Source organism: Manis pentadactyla, chromosome 9 (genome assembly GCF_030020395.1).
Source record: "Manis pentadactyla isolate mManPen7 chromosome 9, mManPen7.hap1, whole genome shotgun sequence".
NCBI classification, from domain to species: Eukaryota; Metazoa; Chordata; class Mammalia; order Pholidota; family Manidae; genus Manis; species Manis pentadactyla.
The window spans coordinates 110593000-110617024 of NC_080027.1; the positions used below are offsets into that span (position 1 = coordinate 110593000).

General features: G+C 46.4%; 1 protein-coding gene across 5 annotated transcripts; it reads right to left on the reverse strand.

Annotated features, from left to right (window-relative positions):
• Positions 1–374: 374 nt before the first annotated feature.
• Positions 375–23095, reverse strand: RGS8 (regulator of G protein signaling 8). 5 transcript variants are annotated; one of them, XM_036912593.2, is made up of 7 exons: positions 22965–23094; positions 21778–21850; positions 19720–19848; positions 17169–17270; positions 16273–16337; positions 1737–1903; positions 375–573 (listed from the first exon to the last, which is right to left on the reverse strand). In XM_036912593.2, the coding sequence occupies exons 3-7, from the start codon at positions 19743–19745 to the stop codon at positions 391–393; spliced, it is 543 nt and encodes a 180-aa protein (XP_036768488.1). In that variant the 5' UTR covers positions 19746–19848; positions 21778–21850; positions 22965–23094; the 3' UTR covers positions 375–390. The 5 variants fall into 5 exon arrangements, with proteins under 5 accessions (XP_036768488.1, XP_036768489.1, XP_057363922.1 ...); XM_036912594.2 differs by lacking the exon at positions 22965–23094 and adding an exon at positions 22195–22591; XM_057507939.1 differs by lacking the exons at positions 17169–17270; positions 19720–19848 and having other exon boundaries at positions 22965–23095.
• Between the last annotated feature and the right edge of the window lie 930 nt (positions 23096–24025).

Consider the following 24025-nt stretch of genomic DNA (forward strand, 5'->3'; position numbering starts at 1 on the left):
AAACGAGTTAGAGAGTCAGGAATCCTATCTGAGGAGGGCGTGGAAGTGGTGGAAATTGCATTTGCATTATTTACAGACTAGCCCAGCATAGCAGGTCTGCCTTCTCAATGGGGATGACCCAGTGCACTATGGGGCGCAAGCTGCTGACCCAGACAAGGGTGACAGCGGCAAGGTGCTACCACTAACCAAGACACAAACATGGGTGAACGGACTAGAGTCCATGCTCCGGTGGCTGGATCACACTTCGGAATGGCCCTTCATCCCTTCGTCACCCCCAGCCTCCCGACCTGCCACTGCTTTTGAACACCTATGACATTTCACATTAGAATATGGTCTGGGCAGCAAATGGAGGGGGAAAGCTGGCGATCTCCAAGAGTCTCCGTCTGAGGTCTAACTGAGCCTCCTCTGGCTTTGGGACAGCAAATCTAAGTACATTTTGGACCTCAGGAACCTGGGGTAGGAGTCTTTCTCCATGAGGCTGTGTACTTTTCCCTGGGCTTGGTCAAAGCAAGTCAGGGATGGTTCTTGCATGTTCTTCCTCGTGGCTTCTCGAGTCTGGAAGTCTATGTTTACCTGGAGACACAGAAAGAGAACATGGTCACAAGCCCTCAAGGGCCAAGGTCCTAGCAGGTCCAAACTGCTTTCGTGAAGGTCATCCCTTGTGATCCCAGCAAGAATCCTCTGAGGTCCGAAGACCAGATAGTCTTCATCTCAATTCTTAAAGAAGGACACCAAACAAAAGAGATAGTGAAAAGCTCATCTAAAGTAGTATGAAAAGTTGGTAACAGAGCCAAGGCAAGAACCCCAGTTCCTTAACTCAGAAGCCAGGGGTCTTCACAATGTCAGGCAAAGAGTTAGACTGGAGATAAATATAATGGGATTCCCTAAAAGAAGCATGCCCTCTTGTTCTTTCTTAACTATTAAGGAAACAAATGCCCCAGAGAGAGACTATGATCAGAATGTATATCTCTGTTCTAAGCAACAGACTGCAGCATCTGGCCACCGGGCCAAAGACCTCCTGTGTTTCAGTCAAAGCATAATTGAAGAGTTCTAGGTGTGCAATGCACCTCAACTCATAGATAGCAAATATTTTTCTTCTATGAAACCCTTCCAAACTCTATTGTGTGACTCAGAAAAGCAGTGGATAGGAATTCATTTTAGTATTATAAATAATGATAGCAAATTAGTATAAACTAACAGAAAAAACTATAATTACTCATTCCTAAGCAGTGACAAATATTGAATCGATGCTTTATCCATAATATTCAAAGTAGTCTTGAAAGGTCAATTATATTATCCCCTTTTACATGCGGGAAGATGTGATTCAGAGAGGCTAGGTAACTTGACCAAGATCACCCAGCCAGCAAGTGGTGTTGCTGAGATTGGAACAAGATTCCAAAGTAGATGCTCATTCCATTAAGCCATGCTGCCTTCCCCTAGGAAGACTAACACGGATTCAGGGACATCTATCCCTGCAGAATCCCTATAGACACAGCTCCTGCTGGTACGTGTTTGACTGACAGATAGCTAAAGCACTCCCGATAGAGCTGCTTTTATGGAAACTCTGGGCTCTGCACCTTAAAAATGATCCCTTTTTCATCTAGAGCCATCAGAGCAGTGAGGCTCAGTTTGGAAGAAAGTCCCCATCAGGCCTGGCTCACACCCCCACCGGGGAGAGATGTGAGCCAGGAGCCATGGGTAGAGGTCTGACAAGACACTTGCCAATCTCAACACACCTCCCTCGGAGCCTGCACATCCACAAACTCCTCAAAGATCCTGTGGGCCTTGGAGACCAGTTTTGCAGTTGACCTGGTCTTCTTGAACTCCTCACAGGCCAGCCAGAACTCCAGGTTCTCCTCGCTGAACTCCGTCTTCAAGAAGGCACGGAATGCAGCCACTCCATCTGTGAATGTAGAGGGAGGTAGAAAGGAAGACAGATAGGAAGTGGCTTAGGCTCAAGAACTGTAGAAGCAAGACAGCAGCCCTGGTTGTCCAACCCCACCGCTTCTCCACATCCTCTTGAGGATTCCAGTCTTTAACCACACAGGTACCCTCAGAGGCAAGCCATGCTTCTTCTTCAGGGGTCATGGTGCTATTAGGGAGAAATGCTTGGGATGCCATAGTAATAATGACAATGGGAAGTCCTGGTCATTTCCAATCAGCCCTCAGTGGCCACTGCCCATCCCCCAGTGCTGAGTTGGCTGTCCCCTGGGTCTACTGGTGAGCCTGTGTTTCTAATTAGGCCAGTAATATATGCAATCCATTCCCTCCCTGAAAAACATGTTACAAGACCGACTACAGGAGGGTATGAATGCCTCAGAGTAAATCCTTCCCTACTCCTGGGAAAGTGTTTGCAAGTAAACACCCCACTAAAATTCAGTCAGTAATGCCATTCTATTACACAGACCGGGTTCCCAATTCCTTTTAAAAAACCTTTGAAGCCCCATATTATTCCATAAGTCCTTTATTTTAGAAGATCTTGCCTATCAAATTATAGTTTTAATTAAGATTAATTATAATTTTTCTACCGAACGATTTAACAATTAACATGCCCTTTCATTTTTATGAATCACTGTCATGCACATTGCCAAACTGAGCCTCCAATCAGAATAAGATGAGCAGAGTTACCACATAGATTTGGAAATGGCAAAAACATTCATTGATAGTCTATGCATTCAGTTAGTGGTTTTATTTTAAAATATATTTTATAAATGTCTTAACCCTTAACACCTTCTCCTCTAATCAGATAAGAACTGTATTTTTCTACAGACCATCCTCAGGAGCAGGGTAGATGCAGCCTAGAATAAAAAAGTGAGGGCATTGGTTAAAAAAGACTCTGGCTATATTTTATGTCTTTTCCAAAATTTGTTAGATGGGCAATATGTTAACAGTTCCTAATTCTGGTTAATGGGATCGCCTGAGTATCTGAATTCGCCCAATATCTTCCAGGGCAGTGTGCTGCCCAAGATCATTTCATGGCTGGCTGGCACCATGCTGTTGACATATTTAAATGTTTGTTTTTACTTTTCTGAAACATTTTTTCTTTCTCCTAATTAAAAAGTCATTGTATATCTTTGTCTTCAGAATAGACGTTTTAATGCCCATGCTCAGACAATAGTCATAAAAGCCAAAACATTTCATTGCAAGAGCCAGGAACTTGAGAGAGGAAAGGATTTTGGTGGAACTCCCAGAGCTAAGTTTAAATCACAAAGAGATCTAAGCTTGGAGGCCTGAAATTAAAGTGTTTAGCAAAAGTAAGGGTGGCCATGAAATTCATCACCCAAGCCAGGACATTTTTAGAATGAAGAGGGGCACTGGGGACAGTGGGCATAAACTATGACCACCACAGGCGAAGAGCCAGACACATGGTCACCTAAACTCTAAGACAAGGAGAACAGTGACATGGCAATGATTAGGCAAAGATATGGCCTGAGAATCATTCATTCACTTCAACACACTTTTTGTACTACTAATATACAAAGCACTGTTCAAAGTCTTGGGATACATCAGAGAACAAATCATAAAATCTATGCTCATAAAATCCTCTGTTGGTGCTCTTATTGCCACCCCTTATCTCATAGAGGAGATTCAGAAGTTTCTTCAGGTTCCACGGAACTCTGATTTGAAAGCCTGTCTGCCGGGACATTGCCACTGCAGAAGGGGCCCTGGAGCAGAGGCAGAGGTCAGATGGAATGCCGGCTGGAGCTGTTGAAACCTCCAAGGAGACTCAGTGCGTGTGAGAGCCAGACCGGGCTGGTTCAGCAAGGCGGCCTCTGAGCGGCGGCCAGTCCCCCCATGACATGAGCCATGGACACTGTCAGTGATCATAGGGAGGACCGAAGGGCCACAAGCAAGAGGCCTGCTCCTGCTTCCTTTCCACTGTAGTCAGGGCGTCTATGGAAAGGAAGGGCAGGGGGTGAGACCCTAAAACACTGTGCACTTAACTAAAAGAGGAAATTTGAAGGGACCTGAACAGAAACTTGCAAAAGCCTCTTGTTTTTAAACTAGTATAGATACACTGAAGTAATAAATACCTTAAGTTTGTTGGTTGGTGTTAGATTTTGTTTTGTTTCCCACTAAGCAAAAATAGGCACTTGTGAGCAAGTTGAGTCTAGTTACAGAGAAAGAAAGCAAACCCCCTTTCTGTCCTCCCTGGTGGTATTGGTGAAGAAGGCCCTGCTAAGGAAATTGTCTGGTCCCCTGCTGGACAAGGCACAGGCATTATCTCCTTGCATCTAAGTCTCAACTTGGTTGCATCTTTGTGTGGATTAAAAAAGCTAATACCTGCAAAGTGCTCTCATGCCTCAGGAGTGTTGCTTTCCTTCTTCCCATTTTATAGATGAGGAAACTAATGCTTAGAGAAGTGGCTTGACTGAGTTCATGGAAGTAACTGAGCTCATGCAATTAAACAACAGGTACCATTAAAAAAAACAAGGTCTACTAACCCCCGATCCAATGCAGCAATAATGCCATCTCCATTCATTCACTCATTCATTCATTCATTTACTCAAGCATTCTGCTAGGTGCTTTACACAGGCGCAATTAAGCTCTCCCAGAACTGGCAATGAAAAGGCAATTTGAGCCAAGAAAACATAATTATGGGAATTATGGTGTATATGATAAGCAGTAAGATAGGGAAAGTGCAGGTTGCTGTGAAAGTACCCAGGAGGGGTGGCAGGGCCAGACCTGAGGGAGCAGGGGAAGATGGCAGGAGGAAGAGTCTCCTCAGCTGAGCTGTGACGTTGAGGAGAAGAGAGCTCAGAGAACGAAGGAAAGGGAAGATGGAGAACTACAGGAAGGGGGGACCGCAAGGCGAAGGCCCAGGCTTAAGCCTAGAATTAAGAAAGCTGGTTTGCGTGACTAGAAATCGTTTAGTAAGACCAGTGTTTACTACTAAAGAGGGCATGACAGAGCCAGAGATAACCCAGCACTGCACAGGGCAGGGGAGTGAACATTTCAAGGAGGGGGAAGTGGCCACCGTGTCCAGTGCTACCTGGAGGTCCAGCTAGATATGGTCTGAGAAGAGGCCATCAGATTCAGGGGCAAGGCTCAGCAGCCGTTGGCAGGAAGAGTTTGAGTGGGGCAAGGGGGGCCCCAGCCACACTGTGGTGGGTGTGGTGGTGAGTGAGGGGAAGCAGAGGCAGTTCATTCAGATGTCTCCTGCAAGAAGGGGAGGAGAAAGATCAGCAGAGCTGGAGGGAAATAGGAGGTTAGGAAAGAGAGTCTTTAGGGGTTCTTTTGTTTGTTTTGTGTTTTTGTGTTTTTGGTAAGATAGTCTTGAATATGTTCGAATGTTGGTCTAATCAGTAAAGACTAGCTAAGTAAAAGGAGTTCAAGTTAAAGACAGAGTTTATTGATAAAATGTTGCCCCTAAGAAGAGAAAAGAAACAGACCCGAGAACAGAATTATGATGGAAAGAGGAAAGACCGCATGAGGATGCAGGGAAATTTCTAGTTTGAGTGCAAGAAAATGAAGGCATCTGTGTCTGATCTGATTTTGGCTGGAAAAGGTGGTGTGACCTAGGAGGTAGGCTTTTATTCTTATTAATTTATTTAGGATTCGGGGCAGGCAATTTTATTTATTTATTATAGGCCATGCTTTGGAGGGATTTTAAAACAGCAGCTCAGTTTATTTCCACAACGACAGTGATCCAGAGATAGTATCACTCTCATTTTCCACGTGAAAGCTCGGAGAAGTCAAGTACATCTCCCAGTTACACAGCTAACCAGAACCAAGTTTCCCTACCAGGTCCACGGGACTGCAAAGCAAGATGTGGTTGCAGGTGGAAGGAAAGGAATGAGAGGAGAGAGAGATGAGGGAGACCAAAGAACAGTATCTAGGGAAGGCAAATCCTAGAGCAGGAGAGGGACCGAGGAGAAGTGGAAGAACTTGTCTTCCTTAAAGTCAGAAAAAGAGGGACAGGGAGTGGGTGAAGATAAGGAGAAATGGTCAGGGAAGGGACATATGTGAGATCTGTCAAGCTGAACAGCCTTGATCTTCTTTATTCATTTTGGGTGACTCCCCAGAAGGCGATCTGTCTCCATGTGCAAGGTTTTGAGGATGTGGTATGAGTAAGTCAGATGAAGTTGTCACCTCACAGAACTGGCAAGCTAACCCAGTGCAACAGATGTGAAGCAATAATTTAAAATAATTGGTTGAATAATTACAAGCGTAGTGTGTGCTGTAGTGGGGACACCTGAGAGTGGAAAGGGTTTGGAACAGCTACTTTGGAATAATGAATAGGAGCATGATTCAAAAAAAACAGGCAAACAATTGTGAAGCTCTACATGTTAGTTCCTGGAGAGGGTTATTATGATGCACCAGGAAGGGAGCAAGAACTTTTAGATTTGGGGTGCACCCATCACTCATTCAAAAAAAGGACAGTCTTTGGTTCCAGGCTGGCAAATGAACTTTGGACCTGGAGAAGAGCAAGGATTTAGGATCCAGCAGTTGGGACACAGAAGAAGGGGAGAAGGAGGATAAATGGGAGGTTTAAAAAAAAAAAGAAGCCAAAGGTAGAGAAGGAATTTTTTAAATAACCACCATGGGCATTTATCAAGCCCTGACATCTCACCAGGCATGGACCAAATGCTTTGTGAACTTTATGGCATTTACCCCTCACAGCAAAGTTACAGCGTAGGTCCTGATAGTTTTCCCACTTTCTAGAGAGAAAAATGAAGCTTAGAGAAGTTAAATAACTTGCCCAAGGTCACACAGTTACTGAGTGGCAGGGACGCCAAACTACAACGCCAGCATTGGTACGTGAGCCCGTGGCCCAGCCTCAGCTCTGCACAGTGGCTGGGCCCAGAGGAGGCCTGCACCAGTGACAGCTGGTGTGGGGAGGGGAGGGGAGGCAGCACCACAGCAGTGCAGGACCAGGGAGCCACGGAGGGTGACGTTCCCAGGACTGATGGCAACAGGTGAGGTAAGAGAACATGAAAAGTCATGGAGGAAGGAGGAGATGCATCTGAGAGTAAAACAACACAGAGACAAGGGTGGGCCGGGGCAACAGAATTCAGCTGCATTAACACTGAAAGCATTTGGGATGAATTCAGGATGGGGATTTGAAGTAAAATAAGCACTGAACCCAGCTGGCGATTGTCTGGCATCTTCACTGAAGCAGCCAAGCCTGCAGGTCCCACCTGGGGCCGGAGCACCACTGCCTCAGGCCGGAGCATCAGTTCTGACCAGAGTGGGGCCTGTAATTAGCTCCGTGACCTGGGCCAACACATTCAGCTTCACTGGATTGCAGTATCCTCACCTGTGAAGTGGGGGTAGGATCTGATGAACTCTCCCTGGGTAGTCAGCTCTCTGCCCTGGGCCCCCTTTGCAACTTAGCCATACCTGCATCGAGACAGAGCTCTCAGCTGATTGTTTTCCATCCTCCTTTCAATGTCATCACCATCATACATGAAGGACTTACCCAGGCCAAGTTCTACATATCTACATATTGGCCAGGTTGTCCAGTCTACATAGATCCTCACACCAACTGTTACCAAGGCAGTGGTTCTGGAGTCAGACGGCCTGGGTTTGAGTCCTTTCTGACCTTGGGAAGTGCCTTAACATCCTGAAGCCCACGTTTGTCATCTGTAAAATGGGAATAATACCAGGATTTACTGCATTGGGTTGTTATGAAGATGAAATGAGGCAATCCATGGAAAATGCCCTGGAGCTCCTTGTAAGCAGACAAGAAACATTAGCTCCTACGGAAATGTCTTTTACAAATAAGGGAAGTGAGACTTGGAGAGTTACAGGTAAATGTTTCTTTGGCCAGTAAGAGGCTGCAGTGGATTTACGTCTGTGTGACTCACAGCCCACCCCACCTGCCTCTTCTCTGCGGATCACTGACAGGCCTCACATCATCCAAGGGAGGGACGGGCAAGGACTCCACACCAGACAGTCACACAGAGAATATGCCGCAACAGAGCAAGAGTGACATTTGGCTCACTGACCTGTCCCACAGGAGGACACCTGCCGTCACCTTGTGCTGTGATGCCTGAGGCCTCACGGTACCACCAACCACCAGGAGTCTGCCTTCACTCTCTTCTTTCCCACAGTGTTGACAACCACCCTAAATATCCTTCTGGAGGTGCAGGGCGCCTCACAGAGCAGTCACATGCCTCCACCGTGGCCTAGGGATGCAATAATGTGGCTGAGTGACCAGGGAAAGATGTGCCATTTCAGGCAGCCTCCACCCAAAACGTGGTCACCTGCATTTCCAGGGCAGGGCTCAGAGGGAGCTGGAGGGCAAACGAAACAAAATATGGCACTTGAAATTTGCCATGGAATTTAAGGGAAGAGCCAGAGGAGAGATGGGAGGGAGGGGAGAAGGCCTGGGAGGGGCTGGACCTGAGGATCAGCGGTGTCTGGAGAACAGACTGCAGCAGAAACAACCTGAAAAGCTCTCAAAGCCTGCAGACTGTGCCCGCCTGAGGCCCTCCTCCTCTGCTCACCCCCCAGCCCTGCCCCATCTCTCCCCATCTTTCGCATTCCCAGGGCCGCTCTGAACAAGGCCGGGTATGGTCACAGTGCAAAGAAACTTCACCTGGGAACAGTGGCAGTGAAAAAGGGGTGGAGACCCCCACGACTGCAGGAGCCCCTTCCTTCCCCAGATTAGACAGCGGCAGCTGGCTCTGGCGCACAGACCACGTGTCCCCCCACCTGGCCCACCTCTCCTGCTTGCTGCCCAGCAAAGGAATTGCCTGGGGCCAGAGCCAGCGGGATTCTTCTTCCCACCTGCATCCCATCCACCCACTTCTATCACCCCCCCTCTTCCCTGCAAGCGTTCATTGGCCTCTCTCCCTGTCTCTGTCTGCTGTCCCTTTCCGCCCCTCCTTCCACCTTTCCCTTCTCTCCACCTCTTCCCTTCTGCTTGGCTGGACACAGTAAAGGATGCCAGTTTGTCTCTGAAAGGCTGCCAGCATATACTGGCATCGCTCAGCGTGACCTGTTTTGCATTGTCTATGCTTCCCCCGCCCAAGTTCCAGGCACCACGGACCCTGCTCCCTCCCAGACCCCCAGGGAACCGAGTCCCCCTGCCCCACAGATTCCAGGCAGCTGGAAAGAGTGACTTCTGTCTGACCCCTGAAGCTATTGTGCCTGGGATGTCCTGGCTCTGACACACTAGGTGTGACCTTGGGCAAGACGCTGACTTCTCTGCACCTGTGAGAGGCAGGTCCTAATGTGCTTGCTCCACGGGCCCTGCGGAGGGATGAGGTGAACTCACACAGTGAGTGACCTTTATGCTTGTATTTCAGTGGCTTAAAGAGTCATCATACAGAACACAATATTTCTAATAGCCAAAAACAATCCTGGTCACTTAAAGGGTGGTGGGTGGTGAACAGTTCAGACAAATGGGTGAGAAATTTTTCATTTTCGTTTCATTTCTTTTCATTTTGACACTCGAAGAAGTCAATGCTCTAAGAACATTACACATTTTTCATGATTAGTGGCTATCTATCTAGGAGCAGGAAAGGCAAGGCTCGTGTCCAGAATTCCTGGAACACTGGGCAGAATGTTGGCATCCTCCTGAGCATGCACAGAATCTTCAAGAACACGCCGGTGGCTGCCCATGCTGCCTGCTGCCGGCATTCTCCCTCTAGTTCTTTGATGCAGCATGCTTACGTAAGACAAGAAACTGGGTCACTATGAATGAGCAGTGCAGCTGGTACAGCAAGGAGGGTGGCTCTTAGGTAATGGTTCAAGGTCCGGGAGCCCTGATTTTGTCGGTGTGGGGATGGACTTGAGTCTAAGTTCCCTGGCTCAGTTACACAATCACATGAAACTTTTTAGGTGTTTTTGAGCCCTGTGTTTTCCAGAGTACTGTCCCAAAGACCAGAGTCCTCTCACATCCCTGATCAAGTGCAAAAAATAAACTGGTGAGTGGGTTCCAAGGTCAGACAGAGAGTAGGAGTGGAAAATACACTTACAAAATCTAGGATGCATATACTACTAGTGAAGTCAAAAATCTCTCTGATTCAGAACCAAGTTCACTTATTTGAAATTTATGATGAGGATAGAATTAGGATCAAAGCCTTTCTTTTGTGTTTACTATAAAATAAATGTTTATAAACATATAACTGGGGCTAAGCAAGAATTAGGTAGGGAAGTTACTTAGAGAACAAACTATTTCCAACAACTGACATTTACTGGCAAACAACTGATCTGCTTATTGTACTTCAGTCTTGTGATTCACATCAATTTTCTTCAATGATTTCCACTTTGTTAGTATAAATGCAGCAAGATGATATGTGATAACAGAAGGACTTGACAACTGGTAGAATCTGTGAGCCAGAAAGGACATGAAAGATCCTACGACCAAGTCTTATGATGGGTACAAGGAAATGGTGAGGCCCTAATGTCTCATTCCTAGGACATCCTAGCAGAAGACTAAGGAGAGCTGCATCCTAGAACTCCTCCTATTCCAATGTTCTTTCCTATTTTATCCAGCAGAAGCTGAGTCCAGTAACAGAGAGAAACAACCCAGAGTCTGTATTCACAACTCTCATAGGAAATTAGCAAGGAGTTCTCTATTAAAGGGGAGACAAAGGAGACGTACCCCTCACAGGGTGAAATTTTGGCATTCACAAGTGAGTCCTTCAATACAAGAGAAGTGTTATAAAACCCCACATACACCAGTCCATAGCCCGAAAGATTTAAAAAATTAAGTGTCCAGGGATATTTGTCTAGTTGGTTGAATGTAAAAATACTTCAGGGACTCTCAAAGAGGGAACATACCATATTCACCGACTGGGCTTTTAAAAACTACATCCTCAGAGGGATTTTCTCACATATGCTGAGGGGATTTGGGAAGGGATGAGGAAGGGATGCCAAAATCTCATGAGACAGAGGGGTGAGGTACTATGGAATTTCAATAAAGCCCACCGGTGAGTCTAGTATCCCCACCCATCCCCTGTTCAGCCTCAAGCTGCCTGTGTGAACACAAAGCTGATGCCATCTCTAGGATACAGGAAGCATGAAACATATGTTTTTCGACAAATATAATGTTGTGTTATAACAAAAATAATTAAAATGTTATCCTTTATGGAGTCCCTCTATGTACAAGTCGTCACGCTCAGCATTTCACAACCACAATCCCATTTACTCCTCACAACAGCTGTACAGGGTAAGTCTTGCCATTTACCTTTTAAAGACAAGTGAGGTTTATAAAAGTTGTATAACTTACCAAATGTCACAGAGCTGGTAAGTGACACAACGGGTGTTAGAGGCCTGTACAGTTGTGTTCATTCAAACCTTCTTCACCAAGCTCTTAATAGTCACCCGATATATTCCAAGCACTGTTTCGGTAACGGCTAAATGCACCCACATTCCTGAGTGCAAGTAAAAATTATGGCAATGTAGGGGGCATGGCAAGGAGAAAGAGAAGTTTCCTTTCCAGCCATCTCTGCCTCACACATCTCTTTCTAACTCTGATCCTCAGTTTATCCAGGACACACACCTGCCATATTTGTCTATTTACTGGGAACATCCTCCTCCCTACTTGCTATATATGTGGAACCTGCCACATACATGGACAATGTACCATCAGCATGATGCACTACCAGAACTTTGAAAGCTGCCACAGAGTATTTAGTGTTTCTTGAAAATCACAGACCACCTGCCCCACCACGATGCTCCAGATTCAGTTTCAGTTCCTTGTGTTTTAGAGCAGTGCCATTCAAGCTTAAATATTACTGGAGGGCTTGGGGAGAAACAAACTGCCAGGCTCCACCCCCTGAGATTCTGATTCAGTGGGTCTGACACAGGCCACAAGGATTTTCATTGCTCACAAGCTCCCAGCCGCTGCCATGGCTGCTTTCCTAGGATCTCATTTCAAGTAACACTATTCTAGAAACTTTTGGCTTGGAAAGGGATGTGGGGAGGGCTGTGGGGTAAATGGAGCCTGATTGTTAAATAGTATATTCTAGAGTCAAGGCCACTTGAATACATAATTCAGGACTTCCATGAGCTGATCATTTTAGTGTTTGCTTATTTGGGGTTTTCTGCTTGCTTGCTACATAACCAGGTCAAGTCATTATATTTTTGTTTATCTCAATCCCTATCCCCAGAGGGGCTAATTTTTAAAAACTAAAAGCTCCTGGATTGGCCTCCTTTTCTCAGGGTTCATAAAAGATCTTTCACCTGTGCTGTCCATCAGCCTGGCTTTCCATGGGCCTGGTGGGGCCAGGTCAGCTCCATGCTCCAAGCCAATAACAAAACAATGCCAAGGACCACATCATGCCCAAGGGGAGGAGGTCTGTCATCCAGGGGAGGGACCAGGGGAGGGAACCGCTGGAAAGAAGGGCAGGGGAGGTGGAAGGAACTTTCAACACCTCTATTTAAAACCAGAATGAATCCAACATTTATGTCCAGAAAAATAAAGGAAGGAAAAAGGGAGGGAGGAAGGGAAGAATTGATTCAAAGTTCAGGACAGAATGTCCCACTAAAAGCTGGACAAATAATAAGCATATGCCTGAACCACAAGAGGAATAAAAGCAGAAGACACGCAATTTTGTGCCTGCTCTACAGAAACCAGTCAGAAAAGATCTCCTATGAACAGGGAGCCGTCACTCTCCCCGGTATGAGCTGCAGAGGCAGAAAGGCTTCTGGCTGGACACACACACACAGACACACACCCTCGGGGCAGAATATGTGAGCAACACACAGACACCAAATCTAACTGCCGCTGGATGAACAGAAAAAGATGCTAAATAAAGCACATTAGAAATCCTTCCCTACCTAAAGAAGCCATCAGCAATTTCAATTTCACTTTTCATTTGTTATTTCAAAAAAAAAATAAAAGGACACTTAGCAAGTGGTTATTGCCCAAATCTCCATGAGTGCTTCTTCACTTTGTACCACATTTATAAAGTAAATGTGATTGGAAATCAAACTGCTCCAAATAATTGCCTTCCAGATGATTTTTATTCTAAGGTTTAAAAAAATAGCGAAGTTGCTTTCTTTTTTTCCCTGAGATTTGAGCCAGTGATGTGCTCCCTACACTGTGGGACCCACCAAGGAAAGGAGAAGCATTCATAACACAAGTTAGGTGTTAGCCCCTCACTGGTTGCTGGAGCATTTCAGGTCTGAAGCAGCTTTTCATAACCCTGCAGGCAACGCTGACTCAAACCACCTGCCGTAAGTGACTGGTTATATGGCCCAGTCTCAAAAGTTGCTACAGAGAGCATCTCAGAACAAGAGGGGAGAACTGGAACTAGCCTTTGAAACATTCTACTCGGGATTTTTCATTGTAGAGATGAGGCAACAGATTTTCCAAGAGACTGAGGGATTCCATCAAGGCCACCCAGCTATTGAATAGCAGAGCTGAGCCAAAATCAAGAACACAGATCTGACTACCAGCCAGTGTTCTTAACTTAATTGTGCAGAAGCATGTCCCCCAATTAAGTGGAAGCAATGCTCTAAACAAAAAGTGGCCCTTCTGCTCCAGATCAGCAAGGACTTCAATACTGACTTGAGAAAACTGAAGAGGAGCACTGGGTGTCAGGATTCTGAAATCGGGAAGCCCCCTAATCCATAGTGAGCACACACTATTACTTCTTTTGTTATTTGTATTCAAGTCTGTCTTCTCAGAGGCTGCATTCTCCACCAGGAAGGGACCATCTTGTTCATCTCTGTGACCCCCCACAACCAGCTGCTTAGCATAGACTTTGTACAGTACACCTTTTTTTTTTTTTAAATAAATGAGTGCCCAAAACTCATTTTGGCAGAGTATGGGTGGCAAAGATGCTCTATAGATTGAGAAAGGAAACAAAAATAATTATCTGCATTTCCTGAAACAGGAAAACCAGGGAGGACAGTGGTCTAGGTATGGAGAATTACCAGAGCCAGGGGTCTAGATTAATGCACATTTTTCTGGAGCCCAGTCATTTAATGATTTCCCTTTCTTTGCTTTTTAGGGCATTTGTTGTCTTAATTGAAAACCCTGCACACCTCTGATCAACCACTGTCCTTCCTAAGAGACGAGCACACAGGCAGTCCCTTTGGAAAAGCTTAATCAGTCCTAATTAAGTGACAATATTAACCCAGATTAATTAGACTTTTAGTAAGTTGTCAACACCCTTCAAGGTAACTTGGGCTCTAACTCCTCTATAGCCTTCACGGGGAGTAAGTGTTCGGGTTCTAAAACCTGGAAATTCTTCCAGTGACCAGTAAGGTCCCTTTCTTCTCAAAGACCTTCACTCCATTGCCTTTTTATTGCCATACTAAACACAAATCAAAGCAGAACATCAGACTCCAAGGAGGAGCATAGAACTTCAAAGTTCAAAAACGCTATTTCTGTAGTGTTTGTACAAAGAAGCAATCTGATGTCAGCTTGTAATCCCTGGATGGGGTCCCCATCTCAGAAAAGTGTTATGCATTCCCGGAAACCAAAAGCATCCCAACAGAAGCATAATAAACCGTTTTCAGGTCTAAAAGTCACTGAATCAAAAAAATAAAATTAAGCCTCTTAAATCAAGTTTTGTCACTGTAGTAACCCAAATATACCCTACGTTTCCAGCCACTAATTTTACCATCATAAACTCTGTCTATAATGGCTTAACACAGATAATTGGCAGCAAAATTTGCAACCTACTCTCAAGGTGCATTTATTTTGCATATGATAAATAAAAGCATCATTTTTTAAATACCACCATATTCTTGCAAAACGTCTTTGAGTAAAGAACCCAAAATCATCTGAAGGTGTCCTTTTATGAATAGTCTCATGCTTTGGTGACACGTAGCACGCAGGTATTTCCATCCCCATTTTAGAATGAGGAAACAGCCTCAGGGACTTGAACTGAGTCAGTCCTGAGGCTGAAATAGAAACCAAACTTCAAGATGACCTTGAATCAAATCCATCCAGAAAAGAAGGTACAAATCGATAGGGACACTTGGTTAGCCTAATGTGACTCCAGAAAATAAACCAGAATGGCCTCATAAAAAACACAAATCATTGTCAAATCCTCAGTATTATAATACATATGCCATTACCTTGGCAAATTAACCACACGAGCGTGTGTTTGGGTACAGCCATATGTTATATATGCTCTGTCTATGCTGCCTCGTTTCCCTTTCTAAGTGTAACCCACAGAACACTAAAATGACTGTCTCACAAAATTACTTGCTCCAGTAGTGCTTATTCTTAGATGTTGCATTTCATTTTAAAATCTATTCAAAAGCATTTGTTAATTCATTTATTAGGATCAGGGGCATCGTCAGAGGAAACTGATCATCCGATGGAAAACAAAATCACTTTTAAAAACATCTTCTGAAGACCGAGGGACCCCATCGAGGCCACTCAACCTTCTAGTAGCTGAGCTGGGTCAAATAGAGTACTATGGACTACCAGCTATGCCCTTAACATCAGTGTACAAAATCGTGAGCCCAGTTAAGTGGAAAAATTCTCTAAACTAAAAGCAGCCATTTCGCTCCCAGATCAAATACTCCTAATACTGACAAGACAAATTTAAGAGGAGCACTGAATGTGTGAGTGAAAACTTCTCCTCAAATGACCCTGTTCTCTTCCTCAGCCAGCTCCTCCTCTGCCATGTATTTCATGCCACTAGGATTTCAAAGCCCAGTGAATTTGCAGTCGCTTGTAAGGAGAAAAAAAGAAGAACTGAAAAGTTTGGCTGCCATCAAAGTGCCCTTCCTGAGATATGTTCAATGATCTCTGCCCTTGTGGGAAGCAAAAGGAGTAAGAGAAAAGGAAGAGAAAACATGGAAGAGCTGGGAGAGCAGAAGTGTGTGCCCGTAAAACCTGCACCCAGTCAGAAATTGTGGGGTACAATACAGCTGAGGTGGTAAGCGTCCAAAACAAAAAAGAAGAAAACTCAAAACTGCCAACTCAAGTGAATGACAAAATCACAGAGTATTCATTTGACTGATGAGTAACCTAAGGCTCTCCAGTGAGTTGGGAGAGGTCATTTAATTTTATACACATGATCTGTGAAGGAACCTAGATGGTCTCATTCCCATTGAGCCCGTCATTCCAACTCCCTAAGCTAAATTCTTTCTGCTAAAACTGATGAGCACTTGAAGGATTCTTGGGACCATAGTTTCAACCCAGAAAACACAAGAAGACCTTCTTTCCACTGCATTGAAATTATGCTTTCTTATCTCTTTGTCCCTGTAAGCAGGAGGCTCTGTGAGGGCAAGGACTGGAACCTTCTGGGGTGCCTAGCACAGTACCTGGTCCATGGTAGGCATTTGGCACATCTTTTACTAAATAGATGATTTGCCGTGGTGTGATAAAACCTGAATTCTACTTACACTTATGGGAGAGAAGTACATCAAAGGAATCTGCCCACCTCGTAGCTTCTTCTGTAGATAATCTCCTAGGAAAAAAGAAACAGCTCTCTTGAATACTTCTGAAATGACCTCCTCTCCTACAACCACCACCACGATTTGCTCATGAGAACAAATGAAAACAGTGGGGTGGGGTGGGGGCGGTAAATGGAGACCACACTTGGATTCCCTCAATTCTGTCCCTGTTGTTTCTTAAGCCAATGAGGAAAGCCCTCAGGATTGGAATTCAGTGTATTTGATATACTGGCTTTCAGGCTAAAAAACAAAGCTCAGTAAGTGCAGGATTTAAAGATTTCAAGGTAACAAGGGAAAGAAACTGGTCTTGGAGTCAGAAAAGTTAGTGTGAGCTCCTGACTCCATCTCTTACTGTCACCTTAATTTTTTCACTTCCGTAAGGGGGATTACAACGCCCATCCCGGGACCCTTTGAGAGTCAAACAAGGTAGTGTTGGTGACATCTTTCACAGTGCCTGCCCAGTACAGGCACTGGATCCAGTTTACCTGAACCTGAGCACATTTTTAGAGTAGATTTGAGTGTTCGTTTCCCAATTAAGAGCTCAGATTGACCACTAAATAGAACCAAAAGTATCCTTCACCACAGTATTATAAGAGTAGTAGACAGCATGGGAAAAGGAGTAAAAGGAAAGTCTCTTTTCTGAGTTGAATCATACATTTTGCAAAGGAAAATAAACGTTCTCTCACTCACATTCAGGGATAAAAAATGGAGCTTCCAAGAGGCAGGAATTTATTGTCACTTGGCTCATCTGGTCAACAACTCACTGGAGAAGAACAGGTTCTATAGCCCAGCCATAGGCACCCAATTGTGGGCACCCTGGGCATGCAGGTGGCCATACTACTCACTTTAGAGCACGGTTGGGTTTGTCGGGAAGAATAGCTGTGAAATCACTACACGAATCTGACTTGTGAGACAGGCATCCCAGTCGAGTCCTCATCCCTTTGTTCCTGCAACAAGCACAGGGGCAGAAGGATGGCGGACTGTCACCCCACTGGCTGTCAGCTCAGAGCGGCTGCTGCAGGAGGCTGCGCAGCCGCCCTGACCCCCTTCCCTCCTCAGGCAGCCCCGATGATTTCGTGAGCAAGAGGAGAAGCACCTAGAAGATCAAGGGATATACCCTCTCCCTCTCTCGACTCCCAGAATAGTAAGAGATACCCTACCCCTAGAGGCTTCATGCTTTTTAAAGCTGACACGCAAGCTGACGGTAAGTCAATGAAGGTCGTTAGCTTGGAAGAATTTCTAAATTAGGATTCTCTGTAGGGAAAGGAAATACAGTGATGATGAAATAACAGTCCACATTTTGCCTTCCCACTAGGAGGGCAAAGTAGCAGCAGCCACAGCGGCTCCTGAGAGCAAAGCCCCAGAAGTGGTGCCCACATGGAAAGTAGGGGGGTGCCGGCACAGTACGGGGGTGCATATCATAGAGTCTCAGAGCACAAAGCATGGGGCTTCGCGGCAGCTCAGTTCATCCCAGAGACCTGGGGATATAGGCAAATGACTACAGACCAACAAGGACCAATCCCTGCAGGTCAGGAGAAGAGCAATTGGTTCCATCAGCAATTAAGAACCAGTGCCCCCCATCAGTTCTTTTATCTACTCAACTAAGCTCTCATATTTCTAGTTAGATGTTGGTTTATCGCAATCCGCATGTTTAAAATTTTAACATGCATGTTTAAAATGCTCATATTTTTTATCTTCTTAAGGACCAAACACATAAATGGTTATCTGATGTGGAGGGTGCAGTGAGAAATGATGCTAATGTCTCTTCCTGACTGCTAACATTAGCCTCCCCCCCCTTCACCTTTAACCAGGTTGGCAAACTGCAGCCCTGAAAGATACCTGTTTATGTAAACTGAACACAACACCCATTCATTTACACAGTGTCTAATGTCAACTGTGTCTTTTGAGCACAAGGGCAGAATTGGGTGGTTGCAACACAGAGTGTATGGCCCATAAAACTAAAAATATTTACTCTCTGGCCCTTGACAGAGTAAGTTTACTAACCCTAGACCTTTAACCACGGCGACTCCTCCCATGGAGGACAAAGGTGAGTAGGAGGGCTTTGGTATAGCAGATCAGAACTTAAAAGTGACTCATAAAAAAAGACTTCTACACATACACTGGCAACCGTTTGCCAAGCAAATAGTCCTACAAGATCTCATTCTCCATATTGGAAAGAACATCCTTCCAGCCTGGCTGTCTTTTCCTCTTTTTCACAAATCCTGGGCATGGGCAGAGACAGTAGAAGTCATGCAATTCAATCTTTTCCTTTTACTTCAAATGGGTTTTCATCCTTGACCCTGCTCATTGTTCACAGAAATCTTATCCAACGAATGCCTCCCGGGATGGTATTATATTTGGCAAGGATGGACAGCATTTGTATTCCACAGCCCATCTCCAAGCTTTTTAAGGCTAGGACATCCAAGTGCCCAGAAATAACCCCACTCCCGCAGAAAATGGGGCCTGCGTGTCCTGTGCTCCTGCCCCTCATCTCAGCCAGGTGCATTATGAAGTCATCGATTGCACAGCATTTCAGCACATTGGCTATAGCCATTCTCTCGCCTGGGGCAGCAAGCTCCTTATGACCACTCACTATTACTCAGCATAGGATGCTCTGACACCAGGCCATGCGAGCAACTGATCAAGGGCCCCTGAGTCATCACATTCCATGAATTCAAGTAAAGGTCTTGCTCAGGCTGCACCACAGGCCAAAACCCACCTTTCAGGGAGTCAGTTCATCCCTTGGTGCCTCGGGATCATCTATCATAAGACAGTCAGATTGACGCCCCCAAAGAGTAGCTAAGAGGTTTCAAAAAATGGCAAATCCATGCAAACCACCTAACAAAGGTTAGCAGAGGCCACTGTAAAGGGGCTACTTGTTATCAAGACAACAGTGATTCTCCCAAGCAGTTTGCAAAAATCTTCCACAAAATACTCTTTGGGGCAAAGTGGTTTTGATTTTCCATCTTGTCTAGCTGAGACTGAGTTACACCCTCATTAGGTAGGTCCAAAATAATGGGAGCAGAAGCAAGAGTCAAAGGTTAAGGTTACAAAAAAAAAAAAAACTTGCCCTCATATTTCTGCCCCATTCCAGTACCTTATAGATGTCCCTAAAGGGTTCCATACAAGCTCATGCATAGTCCCACCCATAGTAAGTCCTGCTGGGCGCTAGAAGAGCTGGGCGCTAAGACAGGCCTTGCTTGCAAGGTGATAACTTTGCAAGTAGCACCCAGAGAAGGATGACACAGTCCACGCAGGGGCCTGGTGGGATGGGTGCAAGTGGACCACCCATGGGATTAAAGATGAGAAGGCTTGGGGCAGGCTCAAACAGCAGGGGGTGGGAATGTGGAGAAAGAGGAGAAGGGTGGGGCAAGAAGACAGGTTAGCACCAGTTACCTGCGTGGCATCAGTAAAGCGGCCATACAGGCACCTGCTTACGGTTACCCCTCTGGCTGCTGTGCAGGGACGTCAGGGCGGGAGGTAAGACTGCGGGGCAAAGGGATTTACCCTTTCACGTCCACTCACCTAAAATCAAAGAATCTGCTGTAAGCCAGGGCCACCCTCTCTGACTGCACTACAACTCCTCTCAGATGGCTCACCGCCATCGGAACACCTCCCCACCGGCAGCCCCTTCCCCACAAATGTCTGCCTGTCCTGCCTGCGGACAACCAGCCAAGGCGGCACAAGAGCAAAATGTTGGTTGGCTTTGCATTGCTGCCCGTTGCTGGAGCTCCTATTTCCCCAACCACCACCCACCAACAGTAAAGTGGGACACACTCCCCGGGGAGGGAGGCAAGGGCCTGGCAAGGTGAAAATTACTGTTCTCTTTGTCTTCCTCAAGTGAGGCCCAAGTGGCCAGCCAGCCGTGGTTGAGGGAGAGGTCAGCACTTGCTCCATAAGCATTTGATTGGCTGCCAGTCTGATTCTCACCTCCCCCCAAGGGAACCTGTCCCTGGAGGTGATCACGTGCGGAGCCTTGGGAGGCGGGAGCAGGAAGAAGGTTGGAGTAACTCCAAGGGAGGCTTGTCAGGCACTGTCACCACACAGGCTTGCTCCTGTGCAGGGATCACACACACGGGCAGAAGAAATGAATATGCAAGTCATTCTTTCTTGCCCGTATGGAGGATGCCTAACCTTCCACAGCCTGGGGACTGGCCAGTTAGTGACCTGAAGCAGGGAGGGCGTCAGGGAGAAAGGAGGTTGAGGTTGATGGCTGATGGATTGGTAATCATCTCTCCCCCCTGGGGGTGCCACACTCCGGGCTTCAAACCCTTTGTTCCCACAGAACTGACCGGAAGAGGCACGTGAAGAGAGCGACCTGTCCATACAGGGCCCTCCTGGGGAACCCTGACGCCAGACATAGAATCCATTTTAAAAGAAACCTAATTTCGATAGATAAGGCCCCTCCCTACACGATCTACTCCGCTGAAATTACTCGGTATCACCCAGAACATATCACAAACACTTTTTTAAATGCCTTCTCTAATAATACTATAATTACTAGAATTAAAAGATTGCTTGGTAAAACTAAAAATAATGAGTTAGATTTTGTATAAAGGCTCACCCCCAGGAGACTGAGGCTGGATTGTATCCCCTGGCAGCAGGGCCATTTCGTTCATCTTTGTCCCAACTGTGCTTGCACCTGATCGCCCAGAAGTCAGGACATCAAATCCCTTTACGGCTGTGAGGGTCTCTAGAAATCACTATTTTGGGCACCTAAGCCTCATCGTCTCTTGCTTGTGGGATATAGCTCCAGAAGAGGGGGAAGCCTGGGCCAGGGGCCTTCATTATTCTGGAGCTGAGCACAACCTACCCCCGTTACTACTATCCCCGGACACAGCAGACGAGGTCATTTGGGGCAGGTGTCACCAGGCCTCTTGCCACTGCCGGCTGGCTCTCCCGCTTCCCACCGCTAGCCCATACTGGCTTGCCAGGCTGCTTAGATCACTGCCTCTCTCTCTTCCAAACCGAGCACTGCCCACCGTTGCCCCTCACGCCCTCCACCACCCCTTCAGTCTGCTTAGCCTTGGATTTGTTTAAATAAGACCCTGCAGGACACTCTGACCCCAGATTCCTCATTCATCCCCATACCTTGGGGCTCTTTGTCCATTTGGCCTTGACTTCTGGGGGACAGAATTGGGGGTTAGCCAGAGCCCAGGAAGGCCAAGGGTCTGATTACTCCCATGGTACATGCCCCCTCGTAGGTGGCCATCAAGTTACAGGTGATTCTGGGGCAGGCAGGGTGGGGTATAATGGAAAAAGAAGATACTCAAGGCAAAAATAAGATTAAAATCAAAGGGCAAAGATTTATAAAGAAGGGAAGAGAAACTAGGAACCTCATCAGGGAGAAACCAATCAATATGCATAGAGAGGCAGGTTAATTAAATATGGATAATGCAATCAGCCCACATGGGTACCTCCAAGAGGAAAGAGAAAAGCAAAAGAAATACTCACTGTCTTTGACCAGTCCTCATGGCCTGCGGGCCTTGCCAACTGGATGGTCAGAGAGGCTGCGGGTTAAGGAGCTCTGGGGAAGAGTAGATCTTTCTTTTAGCAGTCAAATCCTCAGCAGGTGAAGGGCATGTGTGCATAGACACACAGGCACACTCGCATGCATGCATACACACAAATACACACACATGCATGCACAACACACCTCCTACCACTTCAGCTGGGCAGCAAGCGGCCCGTGAAAGCTCTCCTCTCTGCTTGTCACATCCAGTAAATACCGAAGCAGCCCACACCCAGCGGGCGGTGGCTCAGCTCCCGGGCACCGTCTGCGCGCCCATCCTCATTGGCAGGATGCAGGAGGTGCCCTGAGCAGAGCTCGCCTGGCACTCCCCCTACACCTTCCTCCTCAGCCTCACTAACCTGCTTTCCTGCTCCTCTGGCTGCAGCTCAGGAAGAGGTTCCCACAGCCCAAAGCTGCCTCCCTCTGCACCCAGAGGCTGTGCTGGGGGCAGCGCCGCAGTTTGTATTAACTCTTTCTGGCCACCAATGAGCTGAATATCAAGTGTCCAGGGGCCCTCTTCTAATGAGCTCTGCTGCTGGCTGAAGGCTGGTTGGTGCTTAGGGAACAGGGAGCATAAAGATCTTGCCCCAGACAGCTGCTGACAGCAGGAGCCCAGCCGAATCAAATCTCCTAATGAGCCAGGAGGAGGGGGGCTGGCTTGCTGGGTGTGATGTGATGTGATAAATGCAGAGAGCAAGAAAGCTACAGGGCAGGTCACACATCTAAATTCCACCCCCTTTCTCCCAGTTTCTATTGTGCTGCACTACCAAGGCGAACGACACGGCCCTGAAATTACCCCCCCCCCTCTTCTCAGTTGTCCGCCTTACTCTACAGAGGCATTGCTCCCCAGCCCATCTCCACTCCCACCCCCTGCGCCAACCACACCACTCCTCACTTCTTAATGAGAAATTTCCACCTCCTCTCCTCCCCAAACATGAATATTTCCAACTCTGTGCTCCTGGATTTTCCTACAGTGGAAATTCACCTCTCTCCCTCATCCATCACCTAGCAACTTCCCCCTACTTGCATTTGTTACAGAGTGAGACTTTTCGCTTTGTTCTGCCCAATCTGCACATTATCTCTATTTTTCTGTCTTCTACATTTTTTCTCTGTAGGAAAACCACCTTACCCACATGGATCTTCACGCTGCCTGTTTCAGTTCCAAAAGGAGGATTCTTTCTTCCTGCAAGTACAGTAGTTCTCCGGGTGTGGTCCCTGGACCAACAGGGTCAGGATCACCTGGGAATGTGTTAGAAATGCAAATTCTCAGTCCCCACCCCCAGACCTGCAATTCAGAAACTAGGGATGGAGCCCAGCCTTCCAAGGTGAGCCTGATCCAGGCTAAACTTTGAAAAACACTGCCTTGGGAAAAAGTTTGCCTCTCCTCATTCCACTCTCGGGGTCTAAGGCTGAGTTTCCGGCTCCCACTCAGGAACTAGCTCCAAATGTACCTAGTCTTTCCTGCAAGCCAGTTCTGAAACCCAGAAGGCAGCCTCTACTAGAGGCAGCAGAAATCCCTATGAAAAGTGATAGCTTTACAGTAAAGATATTAGATTCTATTTGTTTAACCTTTTGCAATGTAGAAAGCATTTTAACATATTGCCACTCAACAACCTCATGCCATGGACAGAGAAAGCGTTATTACCCTTGTGTTACAGATGAGAAAACTGAGGCTAGACAAGGTGACATGCCTCTTTCAAAGTGGCACAACAACTAAGAGGCAGCCCAAGGACCAGAACTTATTTTCTTATAACTCTTACAGCAGAGCTTTTCCCACGACGTCATGCCAGGACCCAATCTTTCCTGGCAGATCTACTGGTGCATAACATGTATTCTCGTGGTGACACGATTCTGCTGCAACCACACAGTGCCTGATGATAGGATGAAATAAAAGTTCTGACGCTGCCTCCACAGTGACTCATTGTCTCTCTCTGAAAATGCCCGCAGTGCCCCTCATTAGGTAAAGGGAACTTAGTGTTATAAAACGAGATGCAAAAGAAACGTTTTCCATTCCTCACACCCCGTAGTCCCTGATGCAAATTGGGGTTTAGAAGTGAAGCATAAAGAGAATCCTTTACTTCCAGACATTTTCCTAATACACTGTACCATAAGAAACAGGTGCACAGATAAACTGGTGAATTAAAGCCCATCGATAAGTACGTCCCTAATCCAAGTTAAGTCTACACTGTA

Bases quoted from the DNA above. Each gene is read 5' to 3' on its own strand.
- RGS8 (XM_036912593.2), bottom strand. From the start codon at position 19,745: ATGGCCGCTTTACTGATGCCACGCAG. The intron at 1,904-16,272 runs GTAAGTAGAATT...CTACATTCACAG, and splicing joins TGTACTTCTCTCCCATAAGT to ATGGAGTGGCTGCATTCCGT. The intron at 574-1,736 runs GTGTGTTGAGAT...CTGTGTCTCCAG, and splicing joins ATGTGCAGGCTCCGAGGGAG to GTAAACATAGACTTCCAGAC.